This window comes from Ziziphus jujuba, chromosome 5 (assembly GCF_031755915.1).
Source record: "Ziziphus jujuba cultivar Dongzao chromosome 5, ASM3175591v1".
In the NCBI taxonomy this organism is placed as follows: domain Eukaryota; kingdom Viridiplantae; phylum Streptophyta; class Magnoliopsida; order Rosales; family Rhamnaceae; genus Ziziphus; species Ziziphus jujuba.
In genome coordinates, this window is record NC_083383.1 from 13,399,570 (window position 1) to 13,418,895 (window position 19,326).

A 19,326-nucleotide genomic window follows, 5' to 3' on the forward strand; every position below is an offset into this window, starting at 1 on the left:
TATATATATAACATAGATTTTTATTTACTTATTTATTTATTTGGCTTTCCAGTTTATACTTTAAGCTATCAATGGTTTTATTTTTATTTTAATTGCAGGAGTTTGAAGAGGCGATGCTTGCTCTAGAGATGGTGAATCCAGTATTGCTGGTGATGGATAAGAGCTATAACCACTGGTTTCCGAAACTCTGGACTGCCTTTTCTAAGATGACAGGTTTCCTTGGAGAAAGTTTAATAGTAACATAGAACTGTATATTGTTTCTTTGAAATCTACGGATTCAATGCAGATCCATTATGATTTTTTGTTTAGTTGCTAGTTTAATTAGTCTCTTGTTCATATTCAGAGTTTTAAGTATGAAAGTAATTAAGAAGGACAAGAAGATTAACAAGTTCAGAATATTATAAAACCTAAAAGATAAAAGGTACTTAATTAATTAGGAATTTTGTTAGTGACATTAAGTATTTTGGTTAAATTTTTTATATCCAAAGGATTATTGTACTTAAAAGTACCTCATCTAACAGTTTATGTTCGACTATATCGAATTACGTGTAATTCATATTTATTTCTCAATGTTTCTCCGAAGAAAGCTTAGAAAAAGATTGCGTGGGCCCAAGATAGGATAATCTAACACCTTTGGTTTCGTTAGTCAATATGGCAGGAGGGTGAAATGGGTATCCACAAAAATGGGTTTGGGTTTTCCTTCATTTTATAACCAAACCACGTTTTGGGGGTAGACTTTAGAGTTAAAAGAGGGGACCGAGCCTCTTTCATTTGCACCCTCAACTTTTAATAGAAAAACTTCATCAACGGATAAACGCGACTACCACGACACATAATAGAGATGGCAACGGCGAGCTTAGGAGGAGGGGCAGCGAAGGAGGGTGGTCCAACGATAGTTTGGAATGAGGAGCAGAACAAGTTCGAGACAGAGGACAAGAAAGCTTATATACAGTATGTGCTTCGTGAAAATGAAAATGGCAGCAAAGTCTTAGATTTGGTCCATACCTTCGTTCCTTCCTCCAAGAGAGGCTTGGGTTTGGCTTCTCACCTCTGCGTTGCCGCTTTTAACCACGCCAAATCCAATTCCCTTTCTGTCATTCCCACCTGCTCTTATGTCTCTGTGAGTTTCTATTCTCTTTTTTGTCCTCCTCTTTCTTCTTTCTGCGTTTTTGTCTTTTTAAGCATAATTCTGATTGAATATTTGGTTTCAATTTAATGGATTTATCTGATTCTTCATCTGAATTAATAAACAAGTTATTTTCTTTTTGCGATTTCTTAACTAATGAAATTTTCGTGTGTTTATATAAACTGGGTCTTCAAAAGTTTTTGCTTTTGTGCCCCCTTTTTTTTTTTTTTTTTTTGGTTTTTCGTGTCATTTGTGTTTTGATGATTGTAAATTTAGATTTTGTTTTTTGTGTTATTTATTGTTACTAAATCTTAATAGTATACATAGATGAGAGCCGCAGGCTTAACCATCAAGAAAAATGCTATGTTTTTGGAACTGCAATTCTTGGGTAACCGGTACTATTTTGTATACTTACTACTCTGAAATAGGCATAATAGCTTTGAAGCACACAAACTTTGATTATCTTCTTCTGACTGCATGGTGGTGAATTTGCTTTCCAGTATTCATTCTACAAAAAGATTATAAATTGGAAAGTCAAAAAACATTGCAGTAGATCAAATTTCTGACAGTGAGCTAGCAATGTAATGTAATTAAAGGATAACAACTTAAACGTAGGTTTGTTTTATTTGCAGGACACTTTTTTACCGCGGAACCCATCTTGGAATTCTCTTCTATATTCGGGGGATATCAAGTCTAATATATGAATAAAAGAGATGACCTAAAAAGTTGTTTTAAAAGTTTCGTGCGGTGGAAATTGCTAAAAAGCCTTGTAAGTGATTATACTACTTGCATGTACTCCCGATTCCAATGCTGAATCTGCTTTGCTTTCAGCCAATGTAAATATATGAAATATTCCTTACATGTGACAATTGATGGTTTAGTTTTGCAAGTTATGACAACATTTCTTATTTATATGTTCTATATGATTTACATATGACTAATTATAGTAATAATATATGACCTAAGAAAGAAAGATTGCCTAAGAAAGAAAGATCTACATTACTATTTTTAGGGGAAGTTGGCCAAGAAAATTGCAGAAGGCTGTTCTAGAAGAGATAATTAGGCAAAGTAATTGGCGAAGCACTCAAGACCTGGAAAAGTGACAACCAAGACCATCAGAAAGATCCAAGGGGTTTTTACACAACATTCATAGATAACAAATAAACAAAGGAGAAAAAAGGACATAATCTAGTTAAAATCAACTAATTATTTATTGCTTACCAAAGTTTACTGTTCCAATATTTTTTATATAAGTTATCCAGATCAAAACTTAAGAAATTGGAACTCAAAAAATACATTAAAGATTCTTCATGCATTGCTTGCTTAGATAATTAGTCTTGAGTTTCTGCATCTTACCTGATCTGGAAGTTCAGCTTGCTCCACTTTCCATAGAAGTTTGCTCTTTCATTTGGAGAAACACGTACTCTGGTGTGGTACTAGTATCTGTATCTTTGTTCTTCCACATCCACGAGAAAGCACTCTGTTGTGGAAGGAAGAGGCTAATTAGAAAGCAATTTGTTAGGATTCGTCTAATTGTTTGTTATAAATTTATAACACAATTCTATACTATATATAAGAAAGCACTCATGGTTAACCTGCATTGAAGCTTCATTATTTGCAGTTTCCATCCTATATATCTCAACCAACAGTATATCATGTGCTAAAAACATTGGCTAACACTAACAAAGAATTCCAATTCTGGTTTTTCATCTTATACCTTCAGTACAATTTTGTAGATATGACTAATAAAATTTAGCCAACAAAACAAAAATACGTGACAAATGTGGAAGACAAGAATCTAAACTTAGAGAAGCAGTAAAATGGGCTGGCCTGTCCTTGTAAGAAACTTTAAAATTTTCATTTTATTGTTTCATTTGAAATTTTCTGGATACACAGTGATAAAGGTAGTCATGGAAAAACTAAAATACTATAATAATCTGTTATTATAAAAAACTTTATAACATGTTCCTCGTTTAATGAAGAAATAAAACAAAGAACAAAAAGCTTCTTCTAACCTTCTGTTGACTGTACTTCTTCCTTAGTGCTGGTAACTTTGAATTGATGCCATTGCAGCACAGGTAATGTAGTGCTTTTACACAGTCAAACAAATCAGAATCTTTATAAAGTGTATAATACGTCAATATAGAATCCTGTACCGAATATGAAACGCTAAAATCCATGAGTTCACCAGATATCATTTGAAAATAAAATGCACCTGCAACACCGAAAAAAACAAGAAACAAAACAAACAAACAAATAAATAAAGTATCTTTCTAGTACTTTTATCACATACCCAGGGTCTCTTCGAAGGGGTAAGCATATACTTGGCCAAGAAAACAGCAGAAGCAGCAATTAATGACGGGGTATAGCGAAGCATGCTATACTCTACAAGAGATAACTCTGTAATATATTTTGCCAAGCAAACCATCTGTGCTGAAGGAACCTGCAAAAAGAAATTGGTAAATCATCGGCTCATATTGATATTTTATTGCCATAACCATCAGACAAAATCTCAAACAAACATGACAAACGATATAAGACTGCTAAAATATTTGGTAGGTGAAAACACAACAATATACATAAGACTACGTAAGTGAAGAAATGATACAAACTGGGACATGAAAAGTATTTAGGTTAGATACCTCACTGGTCGCTTGAGCTGCACATACAAATCGCCTGAACATATTGTCATGAACCACAAGTCAATACCTAGACCAAATTTAATACCAACAATCATGAGCTTAAGAAGGCAAGCTTACTTCAAGAAACTTATAGTTGTTGGAGCTGTCCTTTCGAACTTCAAGTAATGCAGCACAGAGGTTTTCATTTCCAAAACCTGCACTTATCAAAGTATTTAGCTTATGCAATTTAGGATGAACGTGATGGTTCAAACTATAAAAAGTAACCATGATTAACTGATAATATGACTTACATCCTTTCTGGAAAATGCATTATCATTGCAGAATTCTTCCACATCAGGTGGAGAAATCTCCACATATCCACTGGCAAGAATATCATTCATTCTTTTAGTTACAATGTAAACTTCGAGTCTTTTGATATATATATATATATATATATAAAGAAAGAAATATTGGCATGTGACATGCACAAACGCAATGAAAAAGAAGGATTGGAAAACAAGTAAATAAAGTGATCTTACGCTGCAATCAACATGCATGCAATACCAAGCAACTGCAAATATTTCATACTCATCAAGTTGTCAGAAAGATAGCGATCTATGTAGTTAATTGTCAAAAATAGTGTGTCAGGTACAAGCTTGTAATCTTCCGAAACCTAAAATTGATATAAGAAAATTAGATACCAAGAAAACAACAAAAACAACTCCACCCTTATAAAGGGTATGTGTTGGATGATACTTGTAATGATAATTGTACAATGCTAGGAAAATCTAACTTATCAAGTTGTTCTGTAATAAACAAAAGCCCAAAAATTGGGGTGACGTGAAACAGGAAAGTTTGTTGGACAATTTACTTCTACAAGCCAATCAACTAATATTGCACGCATGTTGGCATTGATATCTTTTTGGATCCTTTCCATAAAGTTTGCAGAAGGTCTTTTATTAGCCTGAGAATCACAAAATTAAATGAATCAAACAAACAAAAAGGCCAAAAAATTAAGATAAGGATACTAAAACGTTGTTTCTAATAGTAGAAAAGAAAAACCTCAGCAGCGCGCAAGTATTTGTATGCGTCAGAAGCAAAAGCAATAGATGCACAAAATTGTGGATCCGTGAAATTCTTATCAATATCGACTGCTTTATCAATTGCCGTCAGCTCTGCAAACATATCTCTATACAAGATACTTCCTGGAATCAAATTGAGAAAAAAGTTACATTATAAGGGTCATAAATCTAATATATAAAATTCAATGGTTAGTTAAAGAAGGTAAATAATAATTTTGCCCACATATTGACTGTATTGTTCATTAATTGCATATATCAAATCCCTATTAACAAGTTAGTTGAGGGTAAAGCCTGAACAAAAAGTAGCAGTCAGACAAACAAGGAGAGAACTAGAGAAGTTTGATTTCATATAGAAAAAGAGACCTATTTCCAAATCATCTGGAATATAGAGACTGTTTGTCCTCCATTTAATAGTCTCAACTCCCGAGACTTCCTCATTGTCAATACATACAAATTCTGGGCACCTCTCGTCTAAAGAAATTGGATCACTAAGTGAACTACATGGTGAAGCATCCATGCATATAGGTTCATCACCAATACCACGAGGGGTCAGAACTGTAAGAACAGTATCCTTTCTCCTTGGAGAAGGAAAGTCTGTGGAAGATGCATTGTCGAAAGGAACCTGAGCAAAAAATATGGGTCCACAAATAATTATCGTTCTGAACCCAAAATATAAATAAATAATTGTGTTTATTATTTACACCAAAACTATTCGAATTATGTTTTGTTTCTCATTATTATTCTTTCTCTAAATTTCATTTTTCCTCTGAGAATTTTCTACATGGTCATAACATGAACACAAAGCAATCAAAAGCATCCCAAATCAGTTAAAGAAACGCCTATATAATTCATCCCCCCCAAAAAAAAAAAAAAAAAAAAAAGAATGAAAAGTAAAAATCAAGAGTAAGTACAAGGAGAACAGTGAGACTTAAACAAACTAATTGGTTTAATTGTTCTGTCATTTTTTATGAAATTTGTTATGGTTTGCTTGCTAAAAGATCCAATTAATACAATACTGATAATTTGCTCATTAATCAACTAAAACAATGAAAAAAGAATTATAATAAATTATAGAAAGTGGACTCACCTCCACCGAAGAAACAGAGGTTTGTGAACCACTCTGAGAATCATTCTTTTGGTTCGTGAAATCTCCAAAACCCTGTCCATTCTTTGCCAAACGGTGCTTTTTTTGGCTCGAATTTTTTGACTTTGCCATGTTTTTGAAAATCTGAATTCCCTGTATGCCAAACACCAACAACACGATATTCTGAAAAATAAAACGCAATCGATGACAAAACGACTTTTTTTTTTTTTTTTTCTTACGCCTTTTAACAAACAAAAAAGACTCGAAAAACAGAAGTATGCATATACTAACTAATCAATCCACAAAGAGATTTGCACGCTTTTTTAGCCACTGCATTAGTTAAATGCTGAGATTTTAGGGCTCTAAATTCAAAAAAATTCGACACATTCGAGTTCAGTCTGTATGATTATTTTTACAGGAGCCTGACCAAAACCTTTATTATTAATCACCATCAAATTCAGAGCGGAATCGGAATAAACAATGGCGGACTTATCATCTCACCACAGACGAAGAAACATTGCAATATATATATATATATATATATATGTACAGAACGCAGCGAGAGATGGAGAAGAAAGCAAAACCAGAGCTGAGGAAAGCCAGGAAAAAGCTCGAAGGTCGATGCGACGAGAAATGGTAGAATCAGTGTTAGCAGTTCAGGTTAGGCCATTGAAGAAGAAGGAAGAGCAACTGAAAGGAGGGAGTGTGCATGATAAGAGTGTGCGCCACCGAGAGAGTTCGCTGCCGGTTTCTTTCAGATTCTCTCCGACAAGTTCTCGGCAGTTTTCTAATTGGCAGCCAAAAAATAAAATAATAATAAAAGCAGTTAGTTCCTGTAGACACTACCAACCAGTAACCGCCCTTTTTTTTTCTTTTTTTTTTAAAGAGTGGGATTTTGTTTATTTATTATATTCAAGGGAGTTTTTATTTTTTTTTAAAAAAATATTTATTAAAATTTTAAATTTATGTGTAGAAAAATTATAACAATATATCAATTAATTAGCCGCTAATTAGTTTTTAAAAAAACATATACCCGTACGAAAAGCCAAGACCTTGTTAGACATTTTTTTTCCCTTCTTTTTTTTTTTTTTTTTTTTTTTGGGTGAATGGTTTTCAAAATAGAGATAAAAAATTGTTGTATAAAACTAATAAACGTTAAGTGAGTTTGTTTTTATTGTTTATATATGTATATATATATATATATATATATATAATTACTGCATTACAAATATCATATATATAATTACTGGAGCTTGTTGGTTTTTAAACACGATTCACAGATTAATGGCTCACTCGTAAGCGGAAATTTTGTACCAACAAGAAGTTCCATATTTTTTAAAAACAACTTATTTTTGTATTTTATTGTTTTTGTATATATATATATATATATAGTAAAGATAAAATAAAATCTGTAATATGAAAAGTAACATGAGATAAAATTTTATATTTTTTTAAAAAAAATTATTTTAATATTTTTATTATTTTTGTATATATATATATATATATAGAGTTAAGATTAAATAAGATCTGATCCGTAACATAAAACCTAATATAAGATCTTCTATCTTCTTTTTTTTAGCCACTATATATTTTTTTTAAAATAAATTATTAAATACATATTTTATTTTTTTTTAATTTTAGATTTTAATCTTCTATCTTTTTTTTTTTAGCCACTATATTTTTTTTGAAATAAATTATTAAATACATATTTGATTCTTTTTTAAATTTTAGATTTTAATATTTTTATTATTTGAATAATCATCAAAGTATAAACCTTAAATTAATAAAGTAAGATAAATTTTAGTTGAGAGTGATTATATATATATATATATATATATATTCCTTTTGTTTTAAAAAATCATGGCCAAACAGCCTCCGGATTTTTTCATTTTCTATCAATTCCATGGCAAAAGAACGAACATGAAAGGCATGGCAGATACATTAATGGTCATTTCATCGGGAGAAGCCGAAAGATCCAATCTCAATTGTCCAGCCGATCCAAAGCCAAGCCTATTTACGGTCCCAACATATAAAATTTGTGGGGTAATAAAGCTGATATCTCAAAATATTTATATCTAAAAAGCCATTTTATTTTAAAAAAAAAATAAAAAATTGAATACAGGTACCATTGGAAAAGTCTGCAAAAGCATTTGTAAAATAGATGTTTAGAAATAGATATAAAATTATTGATTTCATAAATAATCAGGAAAAATAGAACCAATACTAAAAATATTGAAAAAATAAATAAATTTTGGAATACAATTTCCGGAAAAGCCAAATATAAAAAAAAGTCAAGACATAATACTGAATTTTGTTATTGTAAGAGAGGATATAAAATTGTTATTGTTATTGTTATTGTAAGAATATAAAAATTATTTTTTCTTATTACTTGTAAATATTTCTAAATATTTTTTTTAATTATAGAGTGTAAGCATTCTAACTCAAATTATTTTTCATTATTTTTTTTTTTTAAAGGACATTTTTCCAGGTCCCTTTACAAAGCATTAATTATAAATATATATAGAAGAACATGATGAGCCTCTTATACAAGCTGCTCTTCGCCGTTCTGCGATTAAATATTGAAATGTAGTATGTATGACAAAACAAAAAGCGTACTATAATTACATTATTAAACTCTTAATCACAACAAAATACAGCGGTTCATGCTTAATACAACGTCCTACATTTATACATGTAATGGAAAGGTAAAAATCCAGAAACAGAAACGAAAGCACACACCGACCACTATATTTTTCATGGCATTGATTCAATGTTTAAAAACAAATACATGAATTAAAGTGAACGTGAATGCCAGAATACATTACATATTTACAAATTTCAAATGAGATCTTTTATTGGAGCTTATCAGCCAGGTACAAAATAATCCATCTTGTCCACAGGCAGATTCAAAACTGACGTCTCTACCTACACAACAAAGAAGCAAATGCAAACAATTTCCAAGAGAAGTTAGATTGTACTTGTACATATGATGTGAAGTGCAAACCATGTACCGGGGGAGAACACGACTGAAGCATTTATTAACAAAGACATGGAAGTTGATGGCTTCTGATGTGTTAATGATATTTGAAGCTTGAATCAAAAGACCCCGGTGTCCAATATTTGTTAATGACGTTTGAAAGCGTTTGTTGTTGGGGAAAGCCTAGAAAAGTATGCACATATACCTGTTCAAATGGAACAAAAACAAAGGGTGTCATGCCCCTCTTATGTGAGACAGCAGGGACATCTGGATTGTGTGTTTCATCATCCTGCCACCCTTCAACCACTCCGAGAATATCCTCATTGTGGTTATCGACCTCATTACTGTTCACACCACTTGTAACCAGTGAGAGTAAATCCATCCTATTGTTTGCTCCTTCTGTTGTTCCTCTTAACCTGTGCAGAAAGAGTTTATGCCAAAAAATAATAAATAAATAAATAAAACTTCCACTAAGAGACAAGTCCAAATAGAACATTCATAAAGCAGCAATTACTCTCCCCTTCAGATGCAATTAGAAGATCTCATGTTCAACTTCAATATACTGTTCAACAATGATCTTTTTGTACTTTAAAATTAAAGAAATGACCTTGAAAAGACAACCAGCTGTGGACTCATCTAAATCATTGCCCAAACCACACATTATAAATAGAACTTTATCAAGATGCAGCATAAGTTGTTTGTCAATTACTCTGAAAGGTATAATCACTCCCAACCAGAAAACAACAAAAAATACTTTATTTATTTATTTGTTTTTTTCTCTTAATTTACAGAATATTCAGAATCAGTTCCCTGTGCAATACCTTAAGCGGATCCTTAAGACAGTAGGACGCATGCCTGGATACAAAACTGCAGTTTCAACCTGCAATGCATATCAAATACATATTAATAATGGGGAGGAGATAAGAGTAAAAGGTTTCAATAGCATGTGGAAAGTAAAATATTCCACTGATGAAAATGAAACATGATAAGCTACACGAGGATACTAAAAATTTGCAAGAATACAAAATTGAACATTTAACACCTGAAAAGGCAGATACACTGACCTTATCATCTAATATTGTGTAATGGCCACCGAAAACACAGTCTGCCTTAGATGCCCGAAAGTTCATGCATTTTGCCACATCCTTGATTTTTTGAGATGAATTCTGATAGTAGTATATAATAAAAGAATAGATTAAAGCAATCAGACAACAAACATGATTATCTATCTTCTATTCTATCAATATTCTCATGCAGTATAAGAATTCAATGCACTAACCTTGTAAAGGAATCGGCCGGAAGGGAAAAATCTCATGTAACGGAAATAGCAGACCTGCAAAAGTAAGAACGAAATAGAAGAAAAAGAATTAAAAATAAAAAGATTGCACTCGCCTGTAACTAATTTAAAGAGAAGTTAAGAAATTATTCTAGCAGCTTGGTTACAAGTACTAACACTGATGTGCAGTGCTGTCTGTACAGATACAAGGGAGCATCACAAATACAAAATTATAATACTCTCTGTAAGAGAAAACTGTAACATTAAGGCCGATAACAATTTCTCCCTTAGATATATGAAAAAAGTTATGTTATGGCCTATGAAGTTGTTGAGATAATTTGTTATATTAGATATTTTTAGCTCATACTAACATTGTCAAGCCACAGGAACAAAAATTAGTAGAGTGCTTGGAAAACCTGACATTTATGACTCCAGAAGAATCAATTTAGGGAATTTAAAAAAATCAGAAACATGATTATAAACATGAAATTTGACTATCAAGGCTATTATCCTGGTTGGAATATATACCCTACTCGTATGAGATTATAACCTAAAAACACAAAAGAGGTACGATTCTTGAACCTCATTACTTTTAGATATTAGATCATAATTATAAAATTGTAAAAACCTCATTATTTTTTAGATATTAAATTATTATTATAAAATTGTAATACCTCCAAAGAGGAGGGAAAAAACAATTAAAATAAAATAAAAGATATGAGATAAATAATTTGGTCAGCAGCAGAAGAGAAAGAATAGACATAACATTCTTCTTTCATAATGATTATAACACGTTTCTTTCCCCCTTGCTACTGTCATAATCAGAGATTTGTTATTCCTGTATTCCATGTATAAAGTGGCACTAAATATTTAACTTCTTTCTAGGTTAGTTTTGCAATTTTAAACTTATAAAATGTAAAACCTTTCAATTTTGCCGAGCCACTCTTAAATTTTGGCAAATTTGTGCATCTTTTATGTGGAATACACTCAACAAAATGGATATCTATCCAAAAGAAAAATGCACATAGTCTAGAAAAGGAGCATACCACATGTACAGGATTAGTGACCTTCCATTCAGCAACTCCAACACGAATATAAGTATTCCTGCTAACATAAAGACCTGATAAGAAAATAAAAATGGAAATTAGCTTCATGTATAATTTTTTCAAATCCCCGAAGGTATAATAATAGGATAATTGGGTGAGTTCTGTTAATTCACGTCATTCATTTTCACACATACATACAACATATTTCAAAACATATGAAATACCTATTGATGAAAATTGGCAATATATCACCATTCATGTTAAGCTGCTAGTGTATTCCCCAATGCATCAGAAATCATAATAGATTCTGACTCAGCCTAAATCTTTGTACAAAAAACTTTTGAATGAGGAATTGATTTAGCTATTCTACTTATATACAGATGATTCATCAACAATTAATTAAACATGACAGGATATAAATAACTTAATAGAATTCAATTTAGACATGACAGGATATAAATAACTTATAGAATTCAATTTAGACAATGAAACGTCTACATGCTTATCCTAAGTAAGAACCTTGCTAGTTGGCTTTCTCATCATGCATTTAGGATACAATGCATAGCGACCAAAAAGTATCAAACTTTATGATGTCCAAGCACCTTTTTTAGTCTCAAATTTAACATTGAGGGAAAAGAAATAAAAAACAAAAAAGTGGGGTGGGGGGGGAATAAAAAAAAAAAAAAGGAGAGGGGGGGTTGCGGGGGAAGATAGGTACAGCTTACCATCGGTACGAACCCTTGGTCTAAATAGCCACATTTTTCTCCATGATCCTTCATACTTTGACTGCAAAATCTTATAGTTTTCAACCACCCCAGAGACCTTCATCATAGAAACACAGGGTTTAAAATCACCAATTCATAGGAAAACATAAATAGATATGGTTTCATATTTCATAAACCACACAAAGTTTACCTGCCAAGCCTTCAAACATGCATTGCGCCAAAACACAGGGTTACGAACAGTATACCTCCACTTTCGACAAACACAAGATGCCCTTCCCAAGTCATATGGAGTCATTCTTGCAAAGACCTATATATCAATTAGAACAGTTTAAAACCATTTCACTTATGATAATACAAAATCAGAAAGATTCTTGAAAACAACCTAGATAGTTAACATTACAATTGTTGTAGTTAAGTAGTAATTATAGAATGTGAACAACAATGAAGATGATGATGTGATGATTTTATGTTCTATAGCAACTTGAAATCACAAAATTTTCAGCATCTGGCTTAATGGGATGCGAGGATTTCCCAACATTATATCCTAGCTCCATTGTCTGAAAAATATCCTAAACTAGTTAAGACTAGCTTCAACTCTTTCTTTGTCTAAACTAAGTACATTAGCAAACTACCTCAAAATGATACAGAAACATGTTACGATAAGAAACTTATCCGAATGAATAAAATAAAACAAATAATAATAATTTATTTAAACATACACATCAGTATAATTTAAAAATTAAACCATCAAAAGAAATTGATAAACACTATACAGGGTTCATAAGTTAGCCAAAAACCATCAAACTACAGTTTATTTTAGAGCACAAATGAATTGATATGTTCAAATGTATGTGTTAGATATTGTCAAGTAGGGTCAACAAAGTTAGTCTTCCCCGACATTTACCCTTTTTTCTTTTTTTTTTCTTTTTTTTTTTTTTTTTTTGGTTCTCCAGAAATCATTTTTAAGCACCCAAACGAAGGATAGTGAATGAGAATATTAGATTTCTCATAAAATAAAAAATAAAAACAAAAAATAAATCATGTCCTAAAATGCAATACCTCAAAGAGCAGCTCATCTGGCAATGAACGGTGTATCAGTGCTGGATCAACATATGGTTTTCTACTAGCACTTCCCACAGGTGCAACAGGTCTAACATTAATTCCATAAAGATCTGAAACAGAAATCCTGAAAACACTAAGAGATCGTAAAAATCTACATCCTGTACTCAATTGAAATCACACAACAAGACCAGCTGCAAAGTACAAAACATTGTTTTTAATTTTTAGATTCCAACCGAGCAACATATATTAAGAGCAACATAAAAAGAAACACAAACATCATCAATGCAATAGGACCGGGGGCTACCAAGCCAGGGTCTTTTTATTACAAAGTACTGAACGGTCTTCAATCTCAAAGTTGATTCAAGTTCGGCAGGGACAGTAAAGGGGAAATCTGCAAGAAAAAACCATTAAAATGTCTTGAAAAAAAAAAAATTACAATAACAACAATAACAACCCAAATATAAGAAATAAAAGCATTTAATTTAATAAAGATGAATTTTTTACAAGTTATGGAACATCTAAAAGCAATCCCTTTCCAGCTAATTAGGACAAAATAAAACCCCAAAAATTGTCAATTCTTCTCCCATTTGTTCAAACGAAGTTTCCAGACCCAAATCATATTAAATTTGCAATAAATTTTCTAATGGCAAAGAATACTAGTAAATTATACTTCTTTTTCAATAATTAATCAAAACCCAGAACCTAAAATCATAAAATTTTGAAAAAAAATAAATAGCAAATTGGAATCACAAACACACAACAAAAAGGATCATAATTCGTCAACAATTATAACCAAAGACCAAAAACTTGATTGTTAGGTTTAGAAGAATCAGCATACCTGAAGCCATTTAAGGGTGGAAGGGAAAAAATTTTCCCCCCAAGTACCAATCGAAGCTTTCCCTCTGGATTTTTCTCAGGAAAATGGAGAAGAAGACAAACGAAGAACAAAGGAGAAATATGAAAACAGCGTTTACAAACACCGACTATCACAAATTAATTTTCTGACCTGGAAATCAATGGGCCCCACATCTAAGGCTTTAAAGTGGACCCCAATCAATCAAACGATAAATAAAATGAATCAAACGGGGACACGTCTACAGCTTTTCCAGTGTCCGAGCGAGCGAGCACATGAAATAGGAAACAGAAAATTATATAATAATAATAAATAAATAAATAAATCGCACGTGTGTTGTCACGTGTGCTTTAGACATAGATAGATGGCATTTTTTTAATGTTAAGTTTCTTTTAAAAACTAAAAATATTATATAGAAATCACTTTTTTATTTCAATTAATGTACGGAATCAAGTGAATTTTTTTTGTTTTTGTTTTATTATTAATTTTAAAGAGTTTAATATGTCAGAGAAAAAGAATAACGAAATTGAAAACAGTGTATAAATAAAAGTTTCAATCTTAATTGTAGATTTCTTTCTTGTAGATGTCAATGTGGAAAATATTTTCATTTCATTTGCTTTTGTTGTAGGAAATTCCTATCTACTAAAAATAATACAATAACATAAAATATTGATTAATTAGCATTCAAAGTTCCACAAAACAAATTATTTATAGTTTTAGTCTAATGACAAAATTATTTAAAATACATTCTAAATATAATGATTTAAATTTTAATTTGAATAAATTTTTTCCCTTCTCAATTGTAATGGATTTAATATTGATAAAAAATTAATAAAACTAACATTAATGTTTAAACAATTCATTTGAAAACATTGCAAAATTTTATTTTATTTTATAAAATTGTAACATTTTATGTTAAGTAGAATATTAATGCAATCAAATGAAGCAAACTCCTAAATAAGGATTTAATTCTGTCTTTTCCTCTTGGATTATGAGAACTCATTTTACAATTATCACGTTACAATAAATTGAGAGAGATTTGCAGCAATTCTTGACAGTGCAAACTCTTCAAAGATTTATCAAGGAACCAATACAATGAACAGACTACTATAAAATTTATAATAGAGAATAATGATACTAAATTTTTTTATTTACTTGGATTTTTATATAATCAATCTTCTCCACAATCAAAATAATTTTTTAATATTTATTTTTATTCTTATATATATATAATTAAAGCAATTAGTTTTTTTTTTTTAAACTAATTAAGTTCATTATTTACAAAACCTTCATATTCAAATTCTGATTTCACATGTCCATTCGGAATTACTCAATGGCTTTGTGATAACGATTTCATTTTAGTGGAAAGCACGGATTTACATTACATTTTATTTTTACTACAGCACAAGCATAATTATTGATGAGATGATTTTTTTGGGAATCCATATTAATTCCAAAATTGAAACCATAAACAAGCAGAAGCTCTTTTTTTTTTTTTTTCATTCCAAAAAAAAAATCATCAAAATTAATTGAATTCTCATATAAGAGTAAACACATTGCTGCTAGGTTTTTTTTTTTTTTTTTTTGTTTTCGTTAATTAAAAAAAAAATGTTACTAATGGATCATATGCATTTGATTCGATCCTTTGCTGAAAACCAACCTGTCTATCATTTTATCGACGTTGATGTGCCATCTTACGATTGTAAACAGCCCAGTTTCAATTGGGCAGACCGAAGCGAAATCCAATCCAAACTCAAATTGCGCTCACAACTTGGATTGGGCCCAACTACGTTCCATTTTAGGATGTTGCTTCGAGGTTGTTGTATGGTGCAACAACATGTCACTTGCAAAAGAAATACATGATTTGTAATTATTAATATAAGCAATACTCGATTAATAAATAAATTTTAGGATTTTGAGTAAACAAACAATGCAAAAGCCAAATTTTCATCTGAAGTTTTAGAATTCAGTCCAGATTTTTATATTAGCTTGTTCCATTCAATGTCCCGCAAAGATTATAAATAACCCAAAAAAAAAAAAAAAAAACAAAAAGAAAAAAGAAGAAGAAGAAGAAAGATTATAAATGACCCAAAAGAAGAAAAAAGGAAAAGAAAAAATCTTCCCGTCCCTTTAAAAAAAGAAAGAAAGAAAGAAAGAAATATTTGGTGCAATAAAAAGTGATAATTAAATATTTGTCACATAAAATTGAATATCTAAATGTGAAAGATTATCAAAAACAATCGCACATGGAAAGCTCCTTAACATTAGATTGAAATTAATAAATAAAAAATATTATTTTTTATTATTAATGAACAATTATTAATAGAAATAAATAATAATTTAAATGATTATTATTAAAAATATTAAAATTTTATATAAAATGGTTAAAATTAAATATATTAATTAAAATTTACCATATAATTTGATCTGATTTGATTTGATGAATACCGCTAATAACATAACTTGATGAATAACACTAATACCATAACGACAAATGACAAAAATTTCAACAATATTAATAATGACAAATGACAAAAATTTTGACAACTACAAGATGGATCGAAAGTGAGGACCAGTGACATATGCCCACCTCCTCCCTACCTTATCAAGTCTAATTTTTATTTTTTAGAGTTTATTCTCCTTTATTTATTTATTTTTACATTTTAAACTTTTTTCATTTACATTCTAAATTATATTTAATATCTGATGTATAATTAAATAACTCTTTTAAGTAAAAAAATTACGATATCAGCTTTTTCAAGATATGTATACATGTGAAGTTTTTTATTAGATATCCTATTTTTTTTTATGAAATGTTAAATATTGTATATGATGAGAAAATAATAGATCCCAACTTCCAAACCCATGATGTCAAATTTATATATATATATATATATATATCCTTTATTCTCATGTGTTCTCTGAAATAACGGAAAACAATATGAAAAATGAGGGTTACGTTTTTCTTTATTTTTCTTTTTCTATCCCAAAAGTAAATAAAAACTAGCAATTATACCGGGGGAGAAAAAAAAATAGTGTTGGAAAAAGAGAGGTGCCAGAGCCGACTAAAAATTGGAATGAAAGAGTACATATTTTGGGTCTATAGCAACCACAAGAACTTGGGAGTGGTCCAAAAAACCTCATAGAGACTCCAATTTCTAGCAGAGTGTGGGCCTTTTAAATATTGTGTGTCTCTGTCAACTTAAATTTTGTCTTTCAAACCCAACACTGTAGTTATCATGTTTTATTATTTACAATTTAGTATTTATTAATAGAATAGTACATATATATATATATATATATATATTAAGAAGAAGGGATTTCGTTATCAAATCTTAAATCCAAATTAAGAAGTTATGACGATGGTTATTATCATTTGGATTATTCCAAAGGGATTAGTATATTAACAGTTCTACGAAAATGATAATAAAAATAGAATAAAAATTAATTTTTGAATATAAAATTAAGCAATATTGCATTTTCTTTTTCTTTTTTCTTTTTTTATAAAACCCTTTAACGTGTTTGTTTAATATGTTTAACGTGCAAAGCCACTACCTCTTTGGACAAAATGTCTCAACTTTCAAATCTCTTCATTTCCAATTGTTTGAGCCAGAAATAATTTGAGAATTATGTGGTTGGAGATAATATTTATCGAAGATATGGATAAAAGATAAATTTTAATTATAAAATGGAGATAAATTCTATCTGTAATAAAGATTAAATTTGATTGAGATAAGACCATCAAATGTTTTATCACTAACAACAAGCTTTAGCTGGAGACTAGATAAAGGGATAGAGAATACCATTTTAGATCACCACTCACAGTCCAATCAACTTCTCTTTACAGTATCTTTTAATTGAAATTTCTCTAGTTTTATCTTCTCGAGAATCCAGCTTTCAATTAGTTTTTTTTTTTTTGTTTTTTTCGAGTTTTATTTAATTGTTATTTATATTTCAATTTGTTCTTATTTTATTTTTTAAATTATATATTTTGTTAGTTGGATTTCTTCTATTAATAAAGTCATATTTCTACTCTCTGCGTTAGAACCCAATATAGAATTCTTTTTTGTTCTCTAGTTCTATTATAATCGTTTAGTCAATTTATTATTTGCTTTATTTGTCCTTCAATTAACATTTTATTTGAACATGGCAAGCTACAAATTCATAGAAACTACTAAATATTCCAATACCAAAAAATATATATATATATATATATATATTCGAAATACATGATTAAATTGAATTGATTGGAAAATAAAAATAGTCTGAGAAGCAATACAATTGGAACAAGAGCACAAAGTGTAAAAAATTGTATAGTTGATAAAAGTATTATATGTTACAAGTACACCATGCCATCCCATATATTTTCCAATAATAACGATCAATACACACTTCAAAATCTATAATTATGTACAAAATATAAAACATATAAATCCTACATAAATAATACTACACATTCATATATAAATGGTTTGTGAATCCATGTTATTCATACTGATGGTATATAAAATATTTTCATAGTTGACATTTGGTATTGGAAATTTTGTTTAGCCTAAATGTGGCCTTCATATCTTGACAATATTCGCTAGACCTCAAGGCACTACAACTAGCACCGATGGAGCTAATAAGAACTACAACTTGAGAACATAGAAAATAATGTTAGGAGGTGCATGCCAGTAAGTGAGCCGGCGAATAAATCTTCTGAAGCTTAAAATCAGTAAACGAGCTAAGCCAGCCCCTAAGAGAATATTCTGGCAGAGTGATGGTAATGTAGCTAAAAAGAGAGTTTGAAAAGCATCAAATTCGAGGATTTTAGGGATGAATCTACCAGCTGGACCTTCCATTTGTCTCGAAGAGTTTCTTACTAGCTTAGTGGAAAACCCTCAAACCTCTCTCTCACGAGGTGACTAGTGGTAAAGGTGACAAGCTTTATCAACTCGTCATTCACATATTGGTGTTTGGTCAAATTGTCCACCCTGCTTCATCCATCTAATGGGCTGATGTAGCAGCAAAATATAACATATTTAATTTGATATTGTATTTCATTTATAGTAATTATTATTTTTTAGTTTTTGAATTTAAATATCAGTTTTAATTAGGGAACTAGGATATAGTATCTTATTCATTTTAAATTTTTTTAATGGTTAATCAAATAAAGTAATTAGAATATTAGAAAAATAAGATATCTTCTTATTTTCTTTATTTTATTATTTTTGAAACATATTTTAGAATTTTTAGTTCATTTCTTTCATGTGTTATGTTAGCCTTTATATAGGTGGCTTTGCATTATTTGTAAAAGCCTGTTGTTTATGACTAATAATATTTGAGTTTTTTTTTTTTTTCAATTTTTCGTGAGCGAATCTAACAGTTTTTAAATTATTGTTATATGTGTTTGTGAGATTGTATTACTTTTCAAGCTTTCACATTGCATCAAAATGTGCTCCTCTCTGATTGGGTAATCCTGTGGAGGTGAT

General features: G+C 30.2%; 3 protein-coding genes across 6 annotated transcripts; 1 reads left to right on the plus strand and 2 right to left on the minus strand.

The window, feature by feature from the left end:
• The first annotated feature begins 696 nt into the window (after nt 1-696).
• LOC132803645 (acetyltransferase At1g77540) lies at nt 697-1,985 on the plus strand. 2 transcript variants are annotated; one of them, XM_060816952.1, is made up of 2 exons: nt 697-1,120; nt 1,445-1,468. In XM_060816952.1, the coding sequence occupies exons 1-2, from the start codon at nt 842-844 to the stop codon at nt 1,451-1,453; spliced, it is 288 nt and encodes a 95-aa protein (XP_060672935.1). In that variant the 5' UTR covers nt 697-841; the 3' UTR covers nt 1,454-1,468. The 2 variants fall into 2 exon arrangements, with proteins under 2 accessions (XP_060672935.1, XP_060672934.1); XM_060816951.1 differs by lacking the exon at nt 1,445-1,468 and adding an exon at nt 1,759-1,985 and having other exon boundaries at nt 706-1,120.
• On the minus strand, nt 1,496-6,841 carry LOC132803644 (cyclin-A1-4-like). The gene is made up of 13 exons (XM_060816950.1): nt 6,498-6,841; nt 5,917-6,096; nt 5,193-5,451; nt 4,810-4,952; nt 4,619-4,711; nt 4,287-4,420; nt 4,059-4,128; nt 3,886-3,962; nt 3,769-3,802; nt 3,420-3,569; nt 3,142-3,276; nt 2,483-2,606; nt 1,496-1,634 (listed from the first exon to the last, which is right to left on the minus strand). The coding sequence occupies exons 2-12, from the start codon at nt 6,043-6,045 to the stop codon at nt 2,496-2,498; spliced, it is 1,335 nt and encodes a 444-aa protein (XP_060672933.1). The 5' UTR covers nt 6,046-6,096; nt 6,498-6,841; the 3' UTR covers nt 1,496-1,634; nt 2,483-2,495.
• A 1,666-nt stretch (nt 6,842-8,507) lies between these two features.
• LOC132803898 (F-box protein 7) lies at nt 8,508-13,996 on the minus strand. Of its 3 annotated transcripts, none has more exons than XM_060817706.1 (11): nt 13,838-13,996; nt 13,304-13,390; nt 12,997-13,109; nt 12,128-12,244; nt 11,938-12,034; nt 11,213-11,286; nt 10,170-10,223; nt 9,955-10,056; nt 9,712-9,770; nt 9,096-9,306; nt 8,508-8,838 (listed from the first exon to the last, which is right to left on the minus strand). In XM_060817706.1, the coding sequence occupies exons 1-11, from the start codon at nt 13,845-13,847 to the stop codon at nt 8,779-8,781; spliced, it is 984 nt and encodes a 327-aa protein (XP_060673689.1). In that variant the 5' UTR covers nt 13,848-13,996; the 3' UTR covers nt 8,508-8,778. The 3 variants fall into 3 exon arrangements, with proteins under 3 accessions (XP_060673689.1, XP_060673690.1, XP_060673691.1); XM_060817707.1 differs by having other exon boundaries at nt 8,508-8,832; nt 9,090-9,306; XM_060817708.1 differs by lacking the exons at nt 13,304-13,390; nt 13,838-13,996 and adding an exon at nt 13,275-13,294 and having other exon boundaries at nt 12,997-13,123.
• Between the last annotated feature and the right edge of the window lie 5,330 nt (nt 13,997-19,326).